The following is a 24,560-nucleotide window of genomic DNA, read 5'->3' as shown; positions in this document are numbered from 1 at the left end:
AAAAAAAAAAAAAAAAATCACAATTGTCTGTCTCCATCATTTCTTTCCTTTCCTTGTTCCCCAGCGTTATCCTGATGGGAAGACATTGCCCAGTATGTAATTCGAGTCAAGAGTATAAAACAATGAAACACTCATGTTATAATTCTCATAATAATTCCATGCATATAGTCTCAGTAAAATAGTACCAGGAAGTCTTTCTTTCATACATAAAGCAAAAACCAGAAAACATGCATATCTTGGAAGTACATAACGAGCCTACACTGGAGAGAGAGGAGAAGCATCCTGTCCTCCTCCAAAGCACCTGGAGCTCCTGTCCTAGGTAAAATTTTGTGTAGCAATGAAGCCGGCTGCCCAACTCACCTACACAGGAAGGCAGCGGTTTGTCCCACACCCTGCGGTCACCACTGAGGCAGGTGAGTGTGTCGCTGCCATGCATGGCGTAGCCCGGGTTACAGCTGTACAGAACCACAGTGTCAGTAAAGTGGCCTTCATCTCGGATCCTATAGCCATAGTTAGGGACTCCTGGATCCTCACACTTTACTAGGTCAAAACCTATGAGAAAGGAGGGGAAAGATTGAATGGAAGTAACGGTAGTGAACAACAAATAAAGACAAAATAGAGAACGTTATCAAGTGCCCCTCAAAACGTTGAAAGAAAAAAAGAAGATTATGAATTTAAAAAGGGAAAAGCAAATGTGGGTCTCTCTTGGATTTTATTTGGTAACCATTTGTTGTTTCATGAGGTTGGGTCATTTTATTTGTTCTTATCTATTTATATAATAATGAGAATCTTTTTTCTAAGAGTGCCAAATTGTCATCTACTAATCCATATTGGCTGCCGGCATGATGGATTCTCTGGCAAGCCTCCAAGCCTTCTCTCACTGAGCTACAAGTTTTCCTGCTTCCACATACCCTCTCTGCGAACCCCAAAACTTCCAGAAGGAGGGGCCAGCCATGTCTGTCCCCAGGACACTCTTCAGAGTCTTAATTGCCATTGCTCACTCTAGCCTACAGTCAAGAACCACCTACCTTCACACCGACTTCCTCTAAATCTCCAAGATCTTAAGGTTCCTGGGAAATTAAAAAGTTGTTCCTACTCACAGAAGATGGGCTTGTGAATTTCCACCTGCCACATTCCTATCATGAACAGTGAAGGGGGCGACGGGACAGCTAACGCCATGCACAATGGAAACCCCAGAAATGAATCACTATAATGACTTCATCAAACTCAGCTCTTGAACTCAAAGAAATAGATGACAGAAATGAAGATTTAGCTTCTGCAGAACTGAGAGCTATATATTGCTTTTTTGTGAGGCAATATTTTAAGCCCATCTGTGGATACAGTCTTACACTGACATTTCTCTCCTCATATCCTGATGCAAATTTTGGCCCTTCTAAAGAGTAGAGCTGGAAACTTGATGTACCACATGGTCTATTTACATTTATTTCCACCTAACTTTGGCTTCTTCCATTCCTCCAGAAAGAAAGAAAAGAAGAAAGAAAGAAAGAAAGAAAGAAAAGAAAGAAAGAAAGAAAGAAAGAAAGAAAGAAAGAAAGAAAGAAAGAAAGAAAAGAGATTTTTTTTTTTAGTTTATAATAATGATTGTTGAATGAATAAATATTCTGAAAGTGGAGATGTTTAAAATCCTGAATCAGATGATTAGAATCACATGTGAATAACACGAAAAACTAGATTATTTTATCAACTTTTGGTGAGGACTCTACAGATAAAGCTCTTCACTAAAACCTTTCTGGAGGAGGGTTAAAAAATAGTAAAAGACAAACAGAAAACAAAGATGTACCAACAAAAATGTCTGTCAAACTTTATTTGGGATGAATTTTTTAGAGAAATGTCTGTTTTATAGGTTTTTCTATCATTTAATCTTGATTTTTCTTAAAACCACATCCTGTCACACAGACAAATTAAGCCAAATTATTTCTGATAGGGTAGTTACTTTTTCCAATATCAGTGGTCCCTTCTTTTTTATGTTGCCTTCTATTATTTTTTCAAAAGTTCACTTAAGTCTTCAATGGCGTCACGGATTTTATTATTTAGAAAAAATGCTATACTTGATTCCTAAGTGCTCAAAGCCTCCAGGCCGACCCAATGTCATTATATGAAATATACTCCTCTTCCCTGTCAGAAAGTTGAAAGATATTTGGGTAGTTCAATTTTCCAATCTTCGGTCCACTGAAGAGAACTTTGTTCCTATAAAACTCACATGATTTAATAATTCATTCCCAGTTATGGATGGAAGCATAGACATTTATTCCTGGAGGAAACACTGAAAGTGGTCCTGATCAGTGTCTTGAAAGGAGCAGAGAAAGATTTCAGAAACCCAAAATTCCTCTTCCAGTTTGTCTGTGGGACTCAGTCTGTCCACAAGCACCAGAAACAGCCCTGCGCCCCTGTTTCTCTCCACACATTAAATGGGATTCATTTCAACTAAGTTTTGCTCACTTTGGGGTGGAGTCATATCACCATTTCTAAACATTTCTGTTTTTTATGTCAATTTATTTTTTAAGATTGTATTTATTTGAGAGAGAGCACAGGAGGGGAGATGGAGCATCAGACTCCCCACTGAGCATGGAGCCTGATGCGGGACTCGATCCTGGAACTCCAGGATCATGACCTGAGACGAAAGCAGTAACTTAACTGATTGAGCCACCCAGGCGCCCATCTAAACATTTCAACATTACTTTTAAACACTGGTAAAATAAACTGCATTGATGTGTAACAGTGGAAGTCTGAAGCAGCCAAATAAACCTCTCTGATGTTAATTCTGTGTCCATTTCAGGAAAGGATTTTCCTGTGGTTTATCAAAAATATCTCAAAAGTACTTTTTAAGATTTATCTTTAAATCTACAAAGATATTCCTCTAATAAAGAGATATTTCAATTCTAATCTGAATCTAAAACACTTTATAATAATCAGTTTTAATAATGCTAAACAGTAATGCCTTTAAAAATATAGAGAAGATATCCTTTCCTATCCTGAAGCCACCAGCCTGCTGGAAATCAGTGCAGCAAATACTGATTCTGTATGTTCTTTATGCCACAGAACCTTTAAAAAAGATTAAATCAAGTTATTTGTTTCAAAACATTATCTATTAAGAGTTGCAATTGTATTGAATTTATTTAGCAATTCCATTTATTTATGTTTTTCTGTGAATTCTTCTGAAGTCATATAAATAGCAAAGATGCTTTGAACTAAATGTTCCAGTGAAAACAGGCTGTAAACATCAGGCTGATGAAAATGACTGCTCCATATCTTTTGCAGTATTTACCCAGTCTCTGTATTTTTGAAGGGTTAAATTCTATATATCTTGAACATCTAACAAAATATTACTGTTATAAGATCCTTCCACTTAACTCTCAAGTATTTGGTCTAGTTCTTATCTTCCAAATACTGCACTTGTATGAGATGAGAATCTGCTCTAGATCTAATCCATTTTGTGCCTCCAGGCTGAACCCTGAGGCCCACAGTCATGTGAACTCGTCCAGCCTCTGTCTACACAGCTCTTAAGAAGGTGCATTCAGGTGCAGGTGAGCTTTGAGAAGACAATTGAACAAGGAGAGTGCTTGTCATTTACGGATCTCTGGTAGCTTCTCCTATGAACGACTGAAAAACCTTCAAATGCTTATAGAAGCCTGTTATCCCATAACTTTACCTGAGACTTATCTCAATTTGAATAATGTACTTTCTGGTAAAAGTCTCCTTGGTAATATAAGAAAGGTTGTCACATGCAAAAAAAAAAAAAAAAAAAAGCAAACACACACAAAAACACACATGCAAAGGAAACACGCTTTCACATTTACGTGTGGTAGAAAGAAGATCAAATTACATATATTTTTATTTACCCCATGTTTGGCAGTCATCTGGAAAGAAATGTGGTTTGAGATCAGAGCACTAGTTCAGGTTATTGTGGTGGTTCACTCGAGACATGAAGTTCATTAACAGTGAATTTCCTGAAATGTTTGATTGAATCCTGTTATTCTAAACACAGATCTCATTATTTAGGATTGGAATTCTAGGTGAAGCATGTGTGCTCGCCTTTGAGTTTTAAATTATTACTTAAGAAATTATACATCAATATAGTGTTTTAGCTGTAGCTGTTGTTGGTTTCAAATTGATTTTTTATTATCAGCTACTTTGTTCTCATTTAATTATTTTTACCAAATACTGTTGTACTATTGCTGTTATTTCATGATTATGCAGAAAGATACTCTGAATTTCCCCAAAATAGCATTATTCAACAGGATGGTGAAAACATCTCAACAGGAAAATGACCTCCTGAGCTCCCGAGTGAAATATCAAAAAGCCTGTTGAAGTTCAGAATGGAAATCAGATAACCAAAGTAATCACCTTCTTTTCTGGGACCATCTTGGTTCTCATGAACTATGTCACTAACACTGCATAAAGCAAGGTAATCATAGCTAAAAATTCCAGGAGTCCATCTTGAAATATTTTATAATTCCAAATATATTGTATACATCCAAAATGAGTCTTTAATGTGGAATATACTCTGACCTTGCACAGAGCTATGTAGTGGTTCAAGGTTTTTATCTATTCTGGGAAGGCTTCATGAAAAAATGTGCATTGTTCACCTCCTGTCACTGAGATTTAACACCGCACACCATTTATCCCTGTTGAAGATATTTAAAGCCGAGGGTTGGGGAACTTGGAGGAGGACCAAGGTCAGCCTCTACATCAGGGCATGGAGATGGATAGACTGAGGGCATTTTACTCCGAATCAGTTTTTAAATGCATCCAACTGGGAACAGTGTTCTAACTCATACACTGTAGTAAAGACTTATGATCAGCACATTATCTAAATTTTTAAATCAGATCTGTGACTTATGAGGCAGGGAATTTGTTAGGCACTATGAGTAGAATTGCATGGAACAGGGCCCTCTTTTCACTGGTCTACTTACTTACACAGGTAAGAAAATAAGTATATTTTTAAGATTTTTATTTATTTATTTGACAGAGAGAGAGAGAGCACAAGCAGGGGGAGCAGGAGGAGAGGGAGAAGCAGGCTCCCCGCTGAGCAGAGAACCCGACACAGGACTCAATGCCAGGGCCCTGGGATCATGGCCTGAGCCAAAGGCAGACGCTTAACCAACTGAGCCACCCAGCAGCCCCAGAAAGTAAGTATTTTAAAAACAATATGATACTTGCTATGGCAAAGTTTCATGGGAAGGTTGAGAAAGGCACAGAAGGAAACAGGAAGGCTGGGCACAGCTTTGCAGAAGAGATATAATTGAGCTCATCTAGAAGGAAGGTAGGCATTGGCTGTTCTGGAACCAGAGGGGAAGTCTCCAAATAATGTCTTCACAATTATGTGGGGGTTTGGAAGAATACGGCATATCCTGGGATGCAGAACAATTTCCAGTAGCATGTGTGTCTTACTGATGCTTCATTGAAAGCATCAGGAGAGGGCTATCCTGCAGCCCCACGGAGGGCAGTGAGTCAGTATGCAGTGGGGTGGGGGTAGGAAAACAGGTGTCTGCGCAAGGAAGTGACACAGATATTTGTAGCATTTCGGAGAGATAATCAGTGCCACTATGGAGTATGGATTGGAGTGAGGGGAAAAAATAAAAGGAAAAATTAAGCAATGTTTATGTAGTGCTGAGGGTGGGCTTCAGAGGTGGGATACAGGGTAATACATGAGGTAAAATCGTGTGTGTGTGTGTGTGTGTGTGTGTAGCACACAAACATGTCATCGTTCAAGGTGGGCCTGAGAGATGAGTGGAGGCAGTGGAAGGATGGTTGTGATGGGGTGGGGCGAACACAGGAGAAGGCACTGAGCTCGCATGAGGGCATGAGGGAGAGGAGAAACATCACAAGCCCGAATATTAGTGTCATCTCACAACAAGCCAGCGCATGATCCAAAAAAGAAGAAACCCCTTCATCAACAACTTGTACAAATAATTAAACATGCTCTGAACATTTTGGGGGGCATGGCTCAAGACAACGTCAGGCCTTATGGTTCCAATTTTAGTATATGTGCTGCCGAAGCGAGCACGACAACGTCAGGCCTTATGGAGCTTACTGTCAAATCGAGGAATCAGACACAATGACAAATAGTGACGGACTGTCATGAGCACCTGAGCAATAGAAATATGGAAACCGTGGACGGCCATAGATGGCTGTGGACACAATCCTACAACTGCACATTTGTTTTCTCCGTACTGCTGTCCCTGCTTTCTGTTGCTTTTCTACTTTTCCCAATTATTTCTCTGTTTTGTTGTATCCACTTCTTTTTATATTGGAGATAAATAGAGGAGCACGGAATACTTTTTTAGGATAAATAGGAACTTTTATCCATTTTTATAAGTATGGCTCCTTCTATCATATAGAATTAAGCCCACGGTTATGTGGTTAATATGAATACTTGCTTGGCATTACCACACTCTGTTCAGATTGTCCATGTCTTTTCTATATTTAAGTGTTAAACAAAAATGTTGATGTCAAAAATGATGACTTTAATTGCAAATGTAAGCTATGAATATTATTTTCATAAAATGTAATTTTTATTATGATTTCCACCTAGTAATTTACATATGGTGGCTAAGTCTAGTAATATTTCACTTTATTGATAAAATATATCATGAGTATAATTTCCTAATACAATGTTTTCCTTTTTGGACCAACATTAATGGGCAATAAAGTGAAAAACAAAGATAATTTAGATAATCTCATTGAGGACACATACCTGGAAAATCTTATTCTCTAACCTACAACATTAATTAATTCATGAAATCACTTAGTTAACGTGTATTTGTAAAGTGCCTATTGTAGTTCAGATTCTTTGCTAGGTGATGAAAATATAAAATTAACTGATCTCTGTCCTGGCTCACCAGGAGCGCACAATCTCTACAGGAAGACAAATAATATACAACAGTTAACATCTTACATCTTAATGGGACATCCATTCATCAATTCAATACACACTTATTACACACTTAATATAAAATATGTTTCACATGACACCATATCCTGTTTCAATATACAGGCATAGCCTTGCCCTTCAGGGCTCTGAGTTTAGTTGGAAGTATTATTATCACATCAACAAGTGCTTAAGAAGGGAATGGACGCACATTCTAGGTGGCGACTGGAAGAGTTCACCCAGCTGGAGTCTTATGTCCTTCGTCAGGATTTCTGTGAAAACAGGATGTTAGTACAGGGCAACCCATTTATAGGCAGCCACACAGTATGAAATATGGCTGCTTCTAAATGAGCCACCTGTACTTTCCAAGGGGTGCACAGGTGACTGCAAGGAACACGCCATGCTTGATGGTGGATGCTTCCGTCAGGTTTACAGATAAAAACAAACATACACAAGTACATATGCACATTGATACAAAGCGATATCCAGAAATACAATGAAATGACTTCAGCCAACAATATATCACATTAACTACATAAAATGTAATTTGATTCTTTTCAGAATCTATTTCCAGATAGAGTGGTAGCTTTTATATTTCTTATATGCAGAATAGTTTAAGAAGTAACTTCCTCTCTAGAAAAGACTGTTTTCTGAGGTGGGGGGGAAGTCCAAAAAATAAATACAACTCAGCATGTTTTTACTTTAAACTCTGACACTCACTAATTGCCTAAAATACCTTGACTATTCCAATAATCTGATTAACTATTGTTGATTTTTTTAAAATTTAGCTATAGGAGTTTGCAATCCTGAAGAATCTTCATGTCCATATATGAAGTTCAGAAGAACTGAAAAATCTAGCAATTTATACTTAAGAACTTTGATATCAAGACAAGGAAGAAATTAAAGCCAGATTGAACACAGATTTTGCTAGTTTGTGAAAACGATTATCAATATAGAGCCAATATCTAGACAAAGTGGCAAGTCAGACATCTACTAATATATTTATCACAAATACCACAATTAGAATATATTTTGATCATACTGTTATATAATTACACATTTTTAAAGACCAAGATACACTTTCAGCAACATTTTCTGTAAGAAACTTGAGCATTCATACAAAATTGAACTATATAATTATTATTTATGGTAGAAAATTTTCATATTCTTTTGCTATATTACTTATGAAAATCTTGATCCATGAAATGAAAATGGTGGAAAAATGGGAAAAGGGACATTAGGAACACATCACTGAGTTATTTTGAAAACAACCATTTTTTAGTAGTATAGGTTTTTTCAGCACATCATCTTAATTCCCATTGTCTTAAACTCAATGTTTACATTTGCATATATTTGTTTTTCTATGGGAATTGACATTTAATTGACAGCACATTTAATTATTTACTTTTACTTTAGTAGAGAACTACAAGCTGTGGCTAATTAATTGTTTTCAGCCATGGATCTCAGGGTCTTCTTTTCACTTAGGAACCAGATAAAGAGACAAGTATCTTTCCATAAAGGTGATGGTGAACATGAAGCAGGCCCCATAATTAGTACTTGTAGAACACACACTGGGCCATGCAGCGCATTAGCCAGATCTGTCTATGCTATCTCTTTTCATCCTGAAAATAATCTTACAAAATGGTTAATTATAGGATCCTAAGTAAGACAGACAGAGGAGTTTTGCCACAGCTAAAACCAAAGGAGGCACCCTAAAGAAAGTCAGGTTCCTGTCAGGAGCGCAGAAGCCTAGCAGCTTAACACACATAGGATTAAGGTGATGATTCTCAATACAGAGTGAGTTCCTGTTGATGTAGCCCCTTCCCACGCCCTACTTGGTCCTGAGAGGACCTTTTTCCAATGGTGGCTGTGCCCATCCTGGGTACCTTCAGCCGTCCTTGCTGGGAATGGGGATGCAGGGACTATCCAAGACACAACCTCACAAACTCGATCAGAGAGAGTACTGTCTCTTCTCACTGGCCATGGAAGATTCACTGGATTTGGCCAAAAAAAAAAAATGTGATAAATAATGAACAAAAATCATTTTGGGAAGTTCACTGGGGGATTTCATTGTTCTTTGTTCATAAAATAACTGTAACCTTTTCCCTTTCCCCAGAAAGGTTTTCCACATTGGATCAAGAAACATGTCAAATTTACACACAACCAAACAAACTTCACACTAATCTTCAAAGGATTATCCTGGAGGCAACCAGTGACGAGAGTCTTGGTTCCATGAACACTGCTCTTGGCTTTCCGCAATCGGTGTATTTAATTCTTGCCAAAGAGAAAAACAGTGTATGAGGAGAGCAAAGGCACCCATGGACAACGTCTAAAGACCCTGAGTGGAAGAAGTAGAGTGATCGGCAAATGGAAAGGTCCCCACTGGAAGAGAGGCTGGCAACGCCCTGATCAGGGGGCCAGGGGCACGGGCATGGGGATTCCCTGGAGACAGCACACGAGGGACAACACAACACTTTGAAATGACGTCCAGACTCAATCCGGTCCCAAATTCCCTTTCCTTCACTTAGTCCCCCTTCCGTTTCCAAGCATTAACAACGAACAGTAATGCTTCTTTCTTCCTGCCCTCATATAGAGATTTTTATAAGAAAAAGTAAGATTTATGAAAACACACTGAGCTCTTCCTAAGTAAACTCTGTATAAATATAAGGGATTACCAACAATCTTCGGATTTACTGCTGTTGTTATTATTCATATGTTGTAGCTTGTATTATTCTATAGCACACAAATACAAAGTAATTTTCAAACCATAAGCCAGAATGCACCACTTCAAGCAATGTCGCGAAGCCATCCATTCCCCAGAAGAGACAGCCAGAAGCGGACCACTGCTGGCTTCTCCAAGGTTCAGGATGGAAGAGCACCATTCCTCATGTTCCACCTCTCAGTCTTGCAAAGAATTTCCACATGAGTGACTGTCACCCATCAGCCTAACTGTGACTTGTAAGCGCCAGCCTGCCCTCACCCAGCTTTGGAGACATCAGTAGCGGGAAGCACCTGATTTAAGAACCAGTGTGTGATCTCACCCTGCCGCACTTGAGAGACAACGCTTGCTCGCTGGGAACTGCTACACACGGGCTGTGAAGTATGACAAACTTCGCCCAGAGTTCAGTTGCAAAACCCAAACGCAAAACAAAGTGAAATAGGTAGCCCAACAATTCTGTGAGCAAAACAAAGCCCATGGATTCACTCTCTCCCCAAGTGGGCACGACTTCCATTACCACCCAGCTCATCTCAAAGACAACCACAGCCCCAACACCTTGAGATAATCTGACTCCCTTCTTTCTGTTGCTCCCATGAAACCATGCACCAAAGCCCTACGAAACCTCCCCAGCATGCTCTCTCACACGCCTCCACTCTTCCTTTCTGACTTTTCATGTCCCTCCCTGCCTCCCTCCCTGCCTCCCTCCCTCCCTCACACCATGGATGCTGCCAGGGCCTACTAGGGGATTTCCTGGCTGGATCATCCTTGAGACCCAGATGAAATTCATCCTCACAGTCTTGTCACAATCCTGTCACCTGCTCTTGCCTCCTGTATCCAGGCTAAGTGCCCAATTGGGCCTCGGCATCACTCATTTCCTCCAATCATACCTGTCCTTTAAGGCCAAGTTCAGCCCCTTCCTGCTGAGGCTTCCCTACCTATTTCTCCTGCATCCTCTGTCCTTCCTGAATTTCTTATGAGTCCCACCCCAAAAAAAGTGGCAGCTGGTATACTGCGTGTTTTTTTATTCTTCGATGTGTTCTTGTGCATAGAGTTTATTACTCCATCTGAAAACTCACCTCTTTGAAGACAGGGTTAGGCTAGTGAATACTCTGTTTATTTTATCATCTGAGGAAGTTGGGCAGTTAAAATATAAATACCAAAATCTATTCATGCTACTGTATTTCATTGGTGCTTATATGAATGCCAACTTGTTAGTAAGTGCTTTTAATTCAAATAAATGAATAAGTGTCCAAAGATTTCCAATTGTTATTAAAATCATGAAAATAAATGCATGTCTTTTAAATTTTCATACATTCTAATGTTTACAAAATTTGGGAAGATTTAAAAATAATATTTAGTCAGAAATATCCAGCTAATGAAGATTCAGAATGGTTACAAAAATATTACCCTAACCAACTTTGAATGGAAGTTACATAGTTTCATATTCCTCCATAAACTGATTTTTCCAAAGAGGAAATCCCATCAGCTCTTATTACATACTGTTGTGGACATGTGTAATAACACATCTATTCAGTGAAATGGATATTTCATAGATTAATTTCCATGAAATTATTACTATATGAAATTTAATACAGAAATCTTTAGCATTAAGGATATGAAATGGTGTTAATTTGGTCACAGTGAATTTAGTTTGATGGTGACAACTGAAATTTCAAGCATTTTTAATAGCCTGAAAACTGCATGACAGATTCTGAGTAGAAGCAGAAAATTTTCCTACATTTCCTGATGAATGATTTGTTAATTTGTATTTTTTATTAGAACCAATCTATTCCTTTAGGTCTGGGAATTTGTCTTTTACATTTTAAAAAATCAGTTAAATGATTAAACATTCAAATTAATAAAATAATATACATGAATGTGCAATTTCTTAGCATTTATTTCAGTTATTGTGCAGGAGGACAGATAAGTACCTCTCCCAAAAGTCCCATTTCTTACAGATCTGATTTCGTACTGACATGCATTAACTACCTCTAGAAGTTTCCAGAAGAGATAGCCATTCCATGTGCATCTGTGCTACCACTGGAATTTTATAATTTGGCTCTTCAACTAATGCCCCACTGACCAGGATGGATAAAGTATCAGATTTCAATAAATTCACCAAAGCTGTAGAGAATCCTCTGGACACCGGACTCCAGGTGTGGCTGCCTTACAGTTAGACCTCATGATGAGCCAACAGACCATGGGGCCAGGTCATCCATCACCTGCAGAACAATCCTACCAACACCTAACCCCCAAACCCACCCTCTACCATGGAGGCAGTCTTCCTTTCAATCTATTTGCTATTTGGTAAAGGAAATAGGTTTCTGATTAACGTCATGATAAAACCTCGTCTTAAGAAACGCTGAGGTGCCCAAATAAGTCCCCTGTTTTTATTATAGAGCTTAACAGTATTGACCCCTACATCACCAGCCAGAACTCAGCCTTCAGCCACTTCCATTCCTTTCATCTCATTTATAGTCCAACTCATCAGAGTCCTATAAATGAGGAGATTTTAAAAAATCTGTTGTTTACATCTTTACCTCCATCACCTTGTTCTTACTGACATTACCGTTACACAACATCCAGTGGGCAAATTCTAACTTCATTCACATTCTTCAATCTATGCTCCATATCGAAGCAAGATTAATACCAAGCACCAAAGGATGTCAAAACCCATTACCCAAAAATTACATCTACTTCACTTCCACTACAAATCTACCATCCCCATTTTCCCAAGTTAATAAATAATAGTCCCAGAGCCCACCAACATTGGGGTCACCTTTAGCTCCTCTTTTTCTCATGCCCCACATACAAGCCCTCACTTACCCCACTGTTTCAGGGAGTTAAAAGGTGAACTTTGTTGAAATGATCACAAGAAAAATTTTATATCCCTTTCAACAATAAATATATCTTTGGATTGTATTCAGTGTCTTAGGATTTCAGAACTCCAAGTGTCCAAAAACAATGACTTATTTTCAGAAGAAAAGTATGTGCTGCAATAGGACAGATCACAGTGCTGACAGGTGCCACAGCGAAGAGACTTACTCCCACTCCCCAGAGACACAGGCAGCTGTTTTCCTTCAGCTCAAATTTCACTATTAAGTTAAAACACTGGACCGTATATGCCCATACTTGCTTTTGCGACGAAGTGGTGTTCAGTGGATCACTCCAGACTCTTTGTCAATTCTGAGCTGAAATTTCAAGTTTTTTTCACATCCTCATCTAATAGCTTCGTGTTGGAATTCAACAGATGGGATCATCCTCATATCACTGTTTTCTGAAATGTTTACTTAGTTAAAAGAATGAAGAAAAAAAAAAGACTCATTTGATGATCTTGTAGAGATCCAAAGAGCCTTCGAATGTCCTTATGTCAAAATTCATACCATGGAGAAAAATAAAAATTTTGAATCTGAATAGATTTCATGGCCTTTTTCTTTTTATAGTGTTATGACAAATGCCATAATACAGGCAAGAAAAATCAGAATCAGAGATAAACTGACCTGTGATTCATTACCCAGCATTGCCTTTCTGACAAGACATACAAGTCTCTGGGATTCTTATCTTCCCATGAATGACCTTTTGTGAAAATAATGTATCTATGTCTTTGACTAATACAATAATTATTACTTTTTATTTCCCCTAAAGAAGAATGGAAAAAAAAATCTGTCATCACTCTTCCCATAAAATCTGAGATTTTATAGCATTTGGTGATATCATCTGTCAGCCTCCATTTATTGCCCTCTCAAGTCATATGCTTTTAGTTTAATCCTTATAATTAAATTATTTATGTCACCCTTCTCGAGGTTCCTTTTTCTTTCTCAAGGTACTGGTGGCCAGCAATATATGCATCTATTAAAGATGAAAATAAATAGCAATGTGTCGACTAGCAAATTGTCACAAAATATAAGGAATAATTAATTATAAAACAAAAAAATAAGTAATTCACCAAATCAAACCCCTGGGAAAATCAGCTAAAGCTATGTAGAAACTAGTGTGGACCAACGTGCACATTGTAACTTCTATAGGATCTGGGGGACCGTGATGTGAGTCACCAGGGTGACCTCCTCTCCTAATTAGGCAATTCTCATGTTGCCACAGAAGTGAAGCATGTCATGGTTTCACTGGAATTTTTAAAAATGCAGTAAATGTTTATTTTTTTGTCTTTGTGATGCTATGCATGTTAGTAAGGTAGCAGGATGATAAACATGCAATTAGAAGTCAAGGGACAGGGGGCGCCTGGGTGGCTCGGTTGAGCCTCTGCCTTCGGCTCAGGTCATGGTCCCGGGGTCCTGGGATTGAGCCCCGCATTGGGCTCCCTGCTCAGCAGGGAACCTGCTTCTCCCTCTCCCGCTCCCCCTGCTTGTGCTCCCACATGCTCTCTCTCTCTGTCAAATAAATAAATAAAATCTTAAAAAAAAAAAGTCAAGGGACAGGGATTTTACTGGCTTTTCTTTCTCTCATTTGTGTCTGACATTAAGTCAATTAAGCATCACTCTGTGCCAATTTCCTTTCTTAAAATGGTCATAATAAGACTTTGCCCTTTCCTCCCTCCGAGAAATGGATGAACATTTATGCCCGATTTCAGGACAGCCTCACCTTGAGGCAGCCTAAGGTGGGAGGTGTTCCGGTTTCAGAGTGCCATGCTTCGACCAAGAATCATGTGCAAGCCTCTTTCTTTGAAATGCCACCTCGTTTGGCTCAAATATTCTCTTGATGATGTCTTACAGTAATTAAACATTTATCTTGATTTTTATCTAAAAACGTACGTGTAAAAATAAAATTTTCTGATGCAAACAAGAATTATGTGCTTGGATTGGGGACTGAGGACTGGTTTTTTTATAGGGCATTCCCAGAGACACGAATGCTTTTCCGCTTTATAAAACATCCATCTTTTCTACAAGAACTAGAGAGTTGTTTCCGGGGACTTGCTAGCAGCCTACTTCTCTACTGTATCTGAATGACATGGACCCCTTTTGCCATTGTGATATTCCATTGAAAGCCATTCTATTTTGAAGAAATTTTGTATATGATATGTTCTCTAGGCTTTCTCTTCTTGTAGAAGCAGAGTAACAATGCAATCTTCAGAATTCTTACTGTAAGCTTATAAAAACATGTATGGATATGTCTTGACATATTGATAAGAAAGTTTTCCAATAATGCAATCACATAAGCATAGAGTTCTGTGCTTGTCACTCCACTGATGTTACAATTTTCTCTCCTGTAATACTACCCTTTTTATACCAAAACAAATTGAGTAGGGAATTATATTTTTCACTAAATATGCAGTTTTAAAAACTATATCAGTTTGAAGCCTATTAGAAATAGGCTTCTTTTTTTTTTTTCCCCACAGCGAGAGCCACTGCATTGCACTTCATAACAATTCATGGCAGAATTGTTTCAATGGTGAGCCCCAAACTAAAGTGAATCCAACACAGAAACAACAAAGGCAGAGGTGTATGGCTCATTTTCTGGGAATAATACAAACAAGCAACTGTGTCAGATTTAAACATTTAGAGCTTTCAAATTGGTTTTTCTTTTTCTTTTTTTTTTAAGATTTTATTTATTTATTTGACAGAGAGCTACACAGCGAGAGAGGGAACACAAGCAGGGGGAGTGGGAGAGGGAGAAGCAGGCTTCCCGCGGAGCAGGGAGCCCGATGCGGGGCTCGATCCCAGGACCCCGGGATCATGACCTGAGCCGAAGGCAGACGCTTAATGACTGACCCACCCTGACACCCCTCAAATTGGTTTTTCTTTTAACCAAGTTGTAAAACAAGTATGTTTTGTGGTTTGGACCCCAGCTCCAGGCTCTACTTTCTCTGTGCCTTTGCCCCTTCTGTGGGCCACACATTCTTCCACTCGTCTTTTGTGGAAATTCTCCTGGACCCAAATCCCTTAAACGGGTCACCTTAACTCTCATGAAAGACAGACAGGTGCACACTTTGGAGATGTGGGGGCCTAAAAGACAAAAGCCACATCTACAACAATACAGAAAGTGACTTTGCAATTGTCTTGTTTACAACAGTAGATGATTCATAACTATTAACCCAGACATATCCTGGAAATTTAAAAGTACATGTAAACAATCATATTGTATGTTTCCTCTTTTGAAAGGTTTACTTTATATCTGCAAGTGTATACACACACACACACACACACACACACACACACACCATTTTTGAAAATGGAATGATCTGAAAGAGAATTAAAAAAACAACATTCCTAAAGAGGAAAATCTGAGGGACAGACTCGAACGGGACCCCGTGACCCCCACCAGTGCATGACACTGACCCCCACAGAATGCTCTCCCCTTCCCGGAGTGTGGCCGGGATCTGTGGCAGAGGCAAGAGAATGCTCTAACCCAATGGACAGCCCCAAATCAGGTGAGCCTGAGTCAGTCAAAATGGACATGATCCTGAGTGCCCCTGACTCACTCAGCTGAAAGGCCTGGGCCCCCACGAGGGAGGGCTCTTCTGCTGGCCCTGGAGAGAAGAGCAGCAGGGATGAGACCTGCCCCAGGACCCCGAAGCAGCAGCCTCAGTCCTGCTGATGTGGGGAACAAAGGCAAATGAAAAAAAATTCAATTTCCTTACAACGTACAGCCCACCATCAAGTCCTTGAGACAAGCAGAGTGACATTCCTCTGGGAACTCAGCTGCCTCGATGTGGACACTTTGCTAAGGGCAAGAGGCAATCCTAGCCCAACCCCAGGATCCTGGAAGTCTACTTTAACATATAAAAATTCCTTTGGACACTTCCTTTATCTCTAAAGCCCCCAAGAGGCATGTTGGCAATCATCCCCCAAGCAGATGGCCCACCGATAGACCTCTGAAGGGTCTCATGACTCAGGTTTTATTAGATGGTAATAAATGACCTTTCCCCAACAGTAGCTAGCCCCCTCGAGGTCCTGGAAAGCTTGCTTCCAAATTCCTTAGAGACTTTCGCTCTCCCCCAACTCCTTATCTGAGAGTATATAGTCATCCCCTGTCACAACCCCAGGGCACCTCTTTCTGCCCGTGGGATCCTATCCTCAGGCTTTAATAAAAACCACGCTTTTTGCACCGAAGACACCTCAAGAATTCTTTCTTGACTGTTTACTCGGAACCCCAGCGTTTTCACATCACTGCCACCCCAAGGAACCGAGTCCTGCCAACAGCCACAGGGCCTGAAGGAGGGACAAGGGGCCTCGGGCGGAACTGGGGCCCCGGCCAACTTGACCACAGCGTAGACCCTGTGAGGACACCACCGAGCCAGGCCCCAACCCCCCACCCCCAGGAGCTGTGAGTAATAAGGTGTTTGAGGTCCCCGAAGCTTGCGGTAATGGTTACACAGCAATAGAAAACTTGTACACAAAATAACTGCCTATTATTTTGAAACACCTTTATAAGATGCCCTACGAGTTAACGGTGGGGAAAACAAATATTGCTAATTACATTTGTCCAGCAGTTTTATCTACTGAATTAATGGTTATTTGAGAACAAATTCATGCTCCGTGAAGCCATGTTTACAAATCGCACATCCATTCTCTACGATCACATGAGGAGATATCAAAACATCACAGTGCCTTTGCCCCAATTTTAATCTTCATTGAAATAAAATAAAAATCTTTCAGCATTAGTGTGGGTTTATGTGCAAGCTGGTCCTTATCCTGGCCCCCTTCTGTGCTTGTCCTTGTTGGCAGCACAATTATAAATACTTTTACAAACTACGCATTGAACAAAACATCACTTTGGCATGATTTTCTAGACAATGCTACACGCCATAAAGACAGAGGATGTGATGAATGCTATTCTTCTAATAATATGGCTAATTTCACTTTAAAACAGCAACACTTACATGCATGACAACCAACAATGTCTGGGAAATTTGTGGAAGTCTTTATTATTTATAAAATTAGATTCTAGACCTTGCACTTGAGAACTGCCGTCTAGCTTATATAGAATTTCCAAAACCCAGTCGTAAGGAAAGAAGGAATCGGTTATGAAATGAACAGAGCATTGTTCATGTGAATCTTTGTCAGTCAGGGAGGTCAAAGCACCAGAAGAATCTCTATTAGAAATGAGGAAAAAAAGAAAAAAAAAGAACAGTGCAGATCTTACCACACACACAAAAAGCATCATGCGAGATGATGGTGGTGTTAACCTTCTTGTGATGATATTTTGTATGTATTTTGTGTATCAGATCGTCACCCTAAACTCACAAAACGCTATCTGTCAATTATATCCCAATAAATCTGGGGAAAAGCCACAAAAGCAGAGGAGCTCCTGATATAAGTGAGTAAACACAGATGGAAGAGGGACACCCACAGAAAACTGTACCCACCTATGCAGACTATCTACCGATCCTACAGAGAATTAGCTCTCTTTATCATCTGTGGTTTCGGGGACGCGAGAGGATCGTTTGTGACATACGGTATTCTTCCCCTTCAAGTTTGTTCTCGGTAATTGATTGCTCATGGGGTCCATGTAGACTTCATGCTCACAGTATTTCTGACTTGTTTTGAAGCAGGAAGGTGAGGATGCTTAGTATTTCATGATTGGCCTTGAGAATCTATTCACACCCGGAGCCGCGGTCTCGTTTATAACAGCGTATTTAATGTTGGCGTCATTTGATTCCATCCGCATGTTAATCCTATGTGACAGTTGCATCAGCCCACGGCTCTGGGCTTGATGTTCTCTACAAAATACACCGTAGCTTGTTTGAACTCAGTTGTTTAAACCAACGTTCCCTCCAATTCGTGGCTTTGGCAAACAGAATGCGTAAAGGGTTACCATCGAGGAGGATGCCAATGGATGGGCAGCTGGCTATGGGCGCGTCCTTTTGCTTCACATGATAGTTGTGGAGGGACTTTGAGGTTTCTCTCCATCTTATTTCTTTATTTTTTATTTTTTAAAGATTTTATTTGTTTATTTGACAGAGAGAGAGCACAGGCAGGGAGAATGGGAGAGAGAGAGAGGGAGAAGCAGACTCCCTGCTGAGCAGGGAACCCAACATGGGGCTCCATCCCAGAACTCTGGGATCATGACCTGAGCCGAAGGGAGATGCCCAACCAACTGAGCCACCCAGGCGCCCTCTCTTCATGCTATTTAAACAGATAGTTCAGGGTGGGAGCAGGGGAGTAATTTTAGGAATGTGAACAATGGAAATTGGCTTGCCTTGAGAGATTTTTACCTGGGGCAGGAGGAAGGAAAGACCCCTGAATGTTCCTCTTCCCCTGTCTCCCAGTAAAGCCTGGTCTTCTGCAGGTTACAGGGATGCAGGGGCTGGACCCATCCCTGGATTCCAGGCCGTGCGCTCTGTTTGCTCTCAGAGTGTAGGATGTGCTCTGAAGGCACTGAGCTTCCAGAGTAAGGGCTTTTTGTTGTTGTTGTTTTTCTTTTTAAAAATAATTGGTACAACAGGGCCACATGGACCAGCAGCTCTATGCTGTGGGTCAGGTTGTTCATTTCCCAACTGTCCCCATCTCTTTGAAATGGCCCTTGTGCCACCTGTTCTTCCTCACCTGTGCCACAAACTGTACCCCTCCCACTACTTTCTCTTCAGCATTTTAGAGCGGTCTTTGAAGGGGGCTCCCCACTCTCTGCCTCTATTGTAAAAGTCTGAGGCAACAAAATGAGGCTTGTAACAGCCAGGAAGGTAAGGAGCCCAAGACCACGAGCCAGCTCTTCGCAGAAGGAAAACTCTGTAGGACCAGACGCTGGTCCTGTCCCTGCACCCAAAACAGAAGCATCCCATGGGAAGGCTAATATGATTTCACTGTAACACCAGAATGCCAATATCCTGATTTCAAATAACGAATGGAGTCAGTCCATGCACCAGAATTCATATGTCAACACAGATAAATCTCTCTCTTTCTACTGGGGAGCCATGCTGACACCCCAGGAGTAACAAAAATATTGCCTGGTAACCAAGGAATTGGAGCAAGTGAAATCAAGCCTAATTAATGTGCCTCCAATACAGCATTGGTTTCCCCAATGGGCTTGGACCACAGCATCAACTTACTTTGGTTTCTTTGCCAGATACATCTTGGGTGGTCACTGCAAGGCTTCCATTTTCAAGGTCTATCCATGAGTACCAACCACCCTGCACCATCCAACCCTTTCCTTCTTTTTAGTTTTTATTTTTTAAGATATATATCATATTCAACCAAACTGCTCCATTTGTAACGACCGCTAAATGTTTCTGCTTTGCCCCCCTTATGTGTTACTGTAAATGTCAGTGCAGCCTTTCCCCTTTCTGAAGCCACTCCTGGGTGGCTGATAGCACAGACTGCGCCATCTGCAGCCTCTGCATTCCTCCAAGACCTGGCAGGCACACCGCTGTCAGCTCGCCCTTCGTCCATCCCGGACTCCCACGCACTTTCACTCCTCAAATATTACTAATGGTTCTGCCTTGCAGCTGACAGACACCTCTGCCTAGTTTTCACAAACTTCCATAATCGGATTCCTGCAGCCAACCGTGGTTCTGTTTTTCTCCTTGTCACGCACCCTCCATTCTACTCAGACTCTCATACTCATTATCTCACGAGCACAGAGGTCAGATTCATCTCCTCACACCCTCTCCCACACCAGCCCTGCTCAGCTCAGGCTGTCATCACTTATTAAGTGGCTGTGGAGGTACCATAGGCTTGATGGTGGTAAACTTCCTCTTCTTGAGAACCTCACATTTTACTGGTGTGAAAGCAAAAGATGTACAATGTATAAGATTGGAGACATAAAAGAAAGAGCAGGTGATGCTCCTTCGGGAAGTTGGGCAGCAGGATAACTTTCATATAGGAAATAGCATTTAAGCTTAATCTTGAGGAAAGAAGAAAGGGCATCTAGCAGTAAGGAAAGAACATTCTGGAGGCTTCTACTGTTATTCCAGTCTTCAGTGATCTCTAATTTTTCTGGAAAATTCTATTTGTGTTTGTGTGGATTAAAATATAAAAATCACATATTATCATTTATATAAACCTATTATCATAGTTTATTTGGGGAAAAAGAACAAGTTAATATAACGATGAAATGTATTAAGGGCCAAATATAACAATACATTAAGGGTTCAACATATCAGTCTATATGAATCAGGGCCATGAATCGACTCGTACAACACCTAAGATCCATTCCAGAGTTGAGAATGTAACTATTTAGTCATATTTCTTCTGACCAGTGTTTCACAAGTCCCACGTGTGATTATCCTAAGCCCTTTATTATGAACAGGAACCCCAGTTTTGCTTACTCTGCTCCAATATAGTGCTAAACATTCAGTACAGACAACTCATGTACAGTCATTGATTAACTGGAAAATGGATCCACCAAGACAGCCCAGAAATACTTGTCTGACCTACAATTATTTCACTATACCACCGGGTAGAGAAAAGTTTTGTTGAATTGCCACAGAGGGCTTGTTTTGTTCTCCCTACTTAAGGAACTAAGAGTATGCAATCCAAAAAGCCTGTTTCAGGTCCAAAGGCTCCCATACGCCTTGTGGTAAAGTGGTTCTGAAGAGGGACTGTTCTGGGAACATTCTTGTGGAACTCTAAAACAGTTAAACATATTTTTAAAAGAAGTCTGAATTCAAATATAGGATTTTTTTAAATTTCCAGAACTATTTTTCTGTAAAAGGAGTTGCTGAAATATTTAGAAAACATAGCTGTCAATACACTTTTTCTTGATATCTGAAGAGCTTTGCAATCACTGGGAGAAAGCAAAAAAAAAAAAAAAAATGCCTAAGTTTAGATAAAGTGAAATTCTTACTGCCCTGAGACAGCTCTGTGGAATCTTAGTGCTTCATGGAATACAGCTTGAATAACAATGATACAATCTAAACTTTTGGTATTACAGATCAGACATTTGAGTAAGGTGCAGAGGATGATAAAATATGAACACCCTTGGTCCCTGATCTCAGAGCTTATGGATTATGCTTCCATGTGATCTAATTATAGAATCAGAAAACTGTGATCTGTTATGGAAAAAAACAGATCTGTAATAAAAAGGAATGTTTGGTCATGGAGGTAAATTTTTTCAGTTGCATGTTGCCTTAACCAATTACTCAGAAACTGGTAGCTGCCTAAGATATAATGTATTTATCCCAAGTTGTCTCAAAGATGCCTGACTTTTCCTCCTGTCCAATGCCCTTACATATATAAATATCATGCAATACATGTGTTACTCAACAAGGAGGGCTCATCTAAAATATGCAAAATTAGGTTTATCAGCAGTTCTGGGCTTCAGTCATAAGACCTGGATTTGGGTCCCATCTATTCCTCTTCCAGATGGGAAAGCCTCAGCAAACCACTCAAAGATTTGGAGACTCAATTTCTAATTTATGAAGAAAAGTAAAAGCTCTTTACCAGGACCCAGAATTACCAAGGTGGTAAAATCAGAAGGTATGCAAGAGTATACTATAAATATTAAAAGAAATATGAACATCATTTGTACCCACTTCGAAAACAGCAGGATGTTTAATAAGCTATATATTTACTTTCTGTTGACATTTTCTGATCCACTCGTGTGTGTAGATTAATTATGGATTGAAACATTTAAATATGAATGTTTCCTTAAGTAATGCAATTAACTAGGAAGAGGCAATTACAAAAGTCTTTGGAAGTCAGCTGAAAGTGTCTTTACATAGTCTTAAGCTTTTATAATTTGCTCAAAACATTTTATAACCATTCATTATTTCCAAGCTATCTTTTAGGGATGAATATTTGATTCAGGTATTTGATCCCATCGTGGGAGCTTGGGATTTTTCAAACTTAATTACTTAGTGTTTAAACCCAAGAATTTAATGGAAAGTTAATAATATTTTGATTATATAGCCATCAGCACCGTCAATTCTATATTACAAATATATTTTTTTCCCATCTGGCAGTGTGTTACAGTTCTAGGACAATCTTGCAAGCAAAAATCACACCTACAAAAATGTTTTTGTAGGTGGAGGCAAAGACAGAAAACAGGCAGAAAAGATAATTACTCTTGTCAAATAGGTTATATTAAGAGCTAAATACCAATCATTGCCGATATTTTGTCTTCTCAGAAACTCAGAAAGTCGTTGCTGCTATGTTAAAAAAAAAAAAGTCCATACAATTAGATAGGGTCCATAAATAGATCACAGACCACAGATTCCAGCTTTCTCAAAGTTAACCAGAGAAACAGGGGCGGGGGGATGGGGGCACCAGCTAAAGGTCCTGGAGCTATGCCAGATACCATAGAGAAACATGGGATCACAACAGCCATGTGACATCGAATGGGAGCCGAGAATAGCACATGGAAGCAACCCTTCCTGATGAGGGAAAGTGGATGCCACACAGAAAGCCTATTCATCCCAGCCACCTGCTTGTAGGACTTATGGACTTTCTTAACTGCTATTTGGGAAAATAAAAGGGGAAGTCAGAATTCTGGAAACAGTAAAGGAACTCCCCCCTTGATGATAAATCCGCTTGCCTGAAATTCCAGAAGGCATGTACTTGCTTTGGATATCTTCTGCACAACCACGAGAATATAGGATCAAGTGTTCATAAATTAAGAATTTCTCCAGTTGGAAATAGAGCGCAAATAGGAAGCAGAAACTAGGGTTGAGATGAGATGAAAACAGAAGCTTAGCATGACAGGTTTTCTATAAAGCAGCCGAGGAAGAGTCACATTGAGCTTAGTTACCTCCAGACTTTGGGTGATATCAGGGATGAGAACAGATGTGCACAGAGACAGGGAAACACGAAGGCCAATAGTTCCTTCTCTTTGGGGACAAACCATAATAGGAAGCACAATTTTTCAGATAAGCTAAGGCAACAACAGAATCACAGAAACAAGCCAGGTGTGCCTGGAACTTCTCCTCAGTTATAATAAACCCAGAAAGGTACCTAAAGAGTTCTCAACATGGTTTCCTTCTCAAGTACTCATATTCCTCTAAGACTCTAAAATGAGTATAATAGCTAGGAAGTAGGGATTAACACATCTAAGTAATAGAACAAAAACTATGAACATACTGATGGGGAACCCAAAGCAGAAGGAAAAAAGAGATCACAACAGGGTACATCTTATCTGAAAACAGGGCGAAAGTTCTTTTTTTTTTTTTTTAAAGACTTCTTTGAAACATGTTTCAGAGTGAAATTCTGAAAAGTGGAATTCTAGTAATGGAAAATTCTAATTATGAATTGATTTTAGAATGCCAACTGCTACTAATTTGTTTTGCATACAATATAATTAATATACTTGTTGTGTACTGAATCTTGTAAATGGTTATTTTCATGAACATGAAAAATAGGTTTTCTCATGATGTCAGCTACTCTACTTCTATTTTTGCCCAAAGTCTTACAGTCCTTCACCTGTAATTTTGCCCACCGAGGGGGATTTGAGGAAATTAATCTTCCTTTGAGGCACCTGGATTAGCTCTGTGTCTGGGATAATTATGATCATTTCCAGGCTTTCATTTCCTCATCTGTCAAATAAAGAAATCAATCTCGATGATCACTAATATGCTTTCATGCTAAAAAAAATCCGAAATTTTTTTTGTTTTTTGTCATGGTATTTGGTGTTATAAATATTTTTAAACGTCAGATTAGTGCAGGATTGGACTGTCTTGTACATTTTTAAGCATTTTAGTTCATGGATTACTTCATTTTAATTAGTTATCCACACCACATAGCTGCATGTTTTACTTTATATTTTGGAACTAAAAATGTTGGAAAGATGTTTCCTCATGAAAAATGCCAATACAGATTTTTAAAAATCTATTCCAAATGCACTTTATTTTTTTCCTTTTAAAATAGCTTCTTGGAACCAGATTTATTGTATTTGTACTTAATTTTTGTTCTCATCTAAATGTGCATTTTCTGACTGTATAGAAGAAGCTTTGTTATGTAATTTAATAGAAATAACAGAGGTCATATTGCACATTTCTCTTCTTGAAAGCACAGTCTCTTTCCCTCCTTTATTTTATATCCTTCTTTGTCTTCTTCATATTCATCT

The 24,560-nt window shown here is 39.5% G+C and overlaps 1 protein-coding gene across 2 annotated transcripts in view; it reads right to left on the bottom strand.

Annotated features, from left to right (window-relative positions):
* Positions 1 to 24,560, bottom strand: part of CSMD1 (CUB and Sushi multiple domains 1) — a 2,028,797-nt gene that overhangs the window by 314,130 nt on the left and 1,690,107 nt on the right. For both annotated transcript variants that reach the window (XM_027598604.2, XM_027598603.2), the window contains one exon: positions 361 to 552. In XM_027598604.2, the coding sequence (XP_027454405.2) occupies positions 361 to 552 (192 nt within the window). The remainder of the gene's footprint in view (positions 1 to 360; positions 553 to 24,560) is intronic.

This window comes from Zalophus californianus, chromosome 2 (assembly GCF_009762305.2).
Source record: "Zalophus californianus isolate mZalCal1 chromosome 2, mZalCal1.pri.v2, whole genome shotgun sequence".
NCBI lineage: Eukaryota > Metazoa > Chordata > Mammalia > Carnivora > Otariidae > Zalophus > Zalophus californianus.
This window is presented reverse-complemented; position numbering and strand designations above follow the sequence as displayed.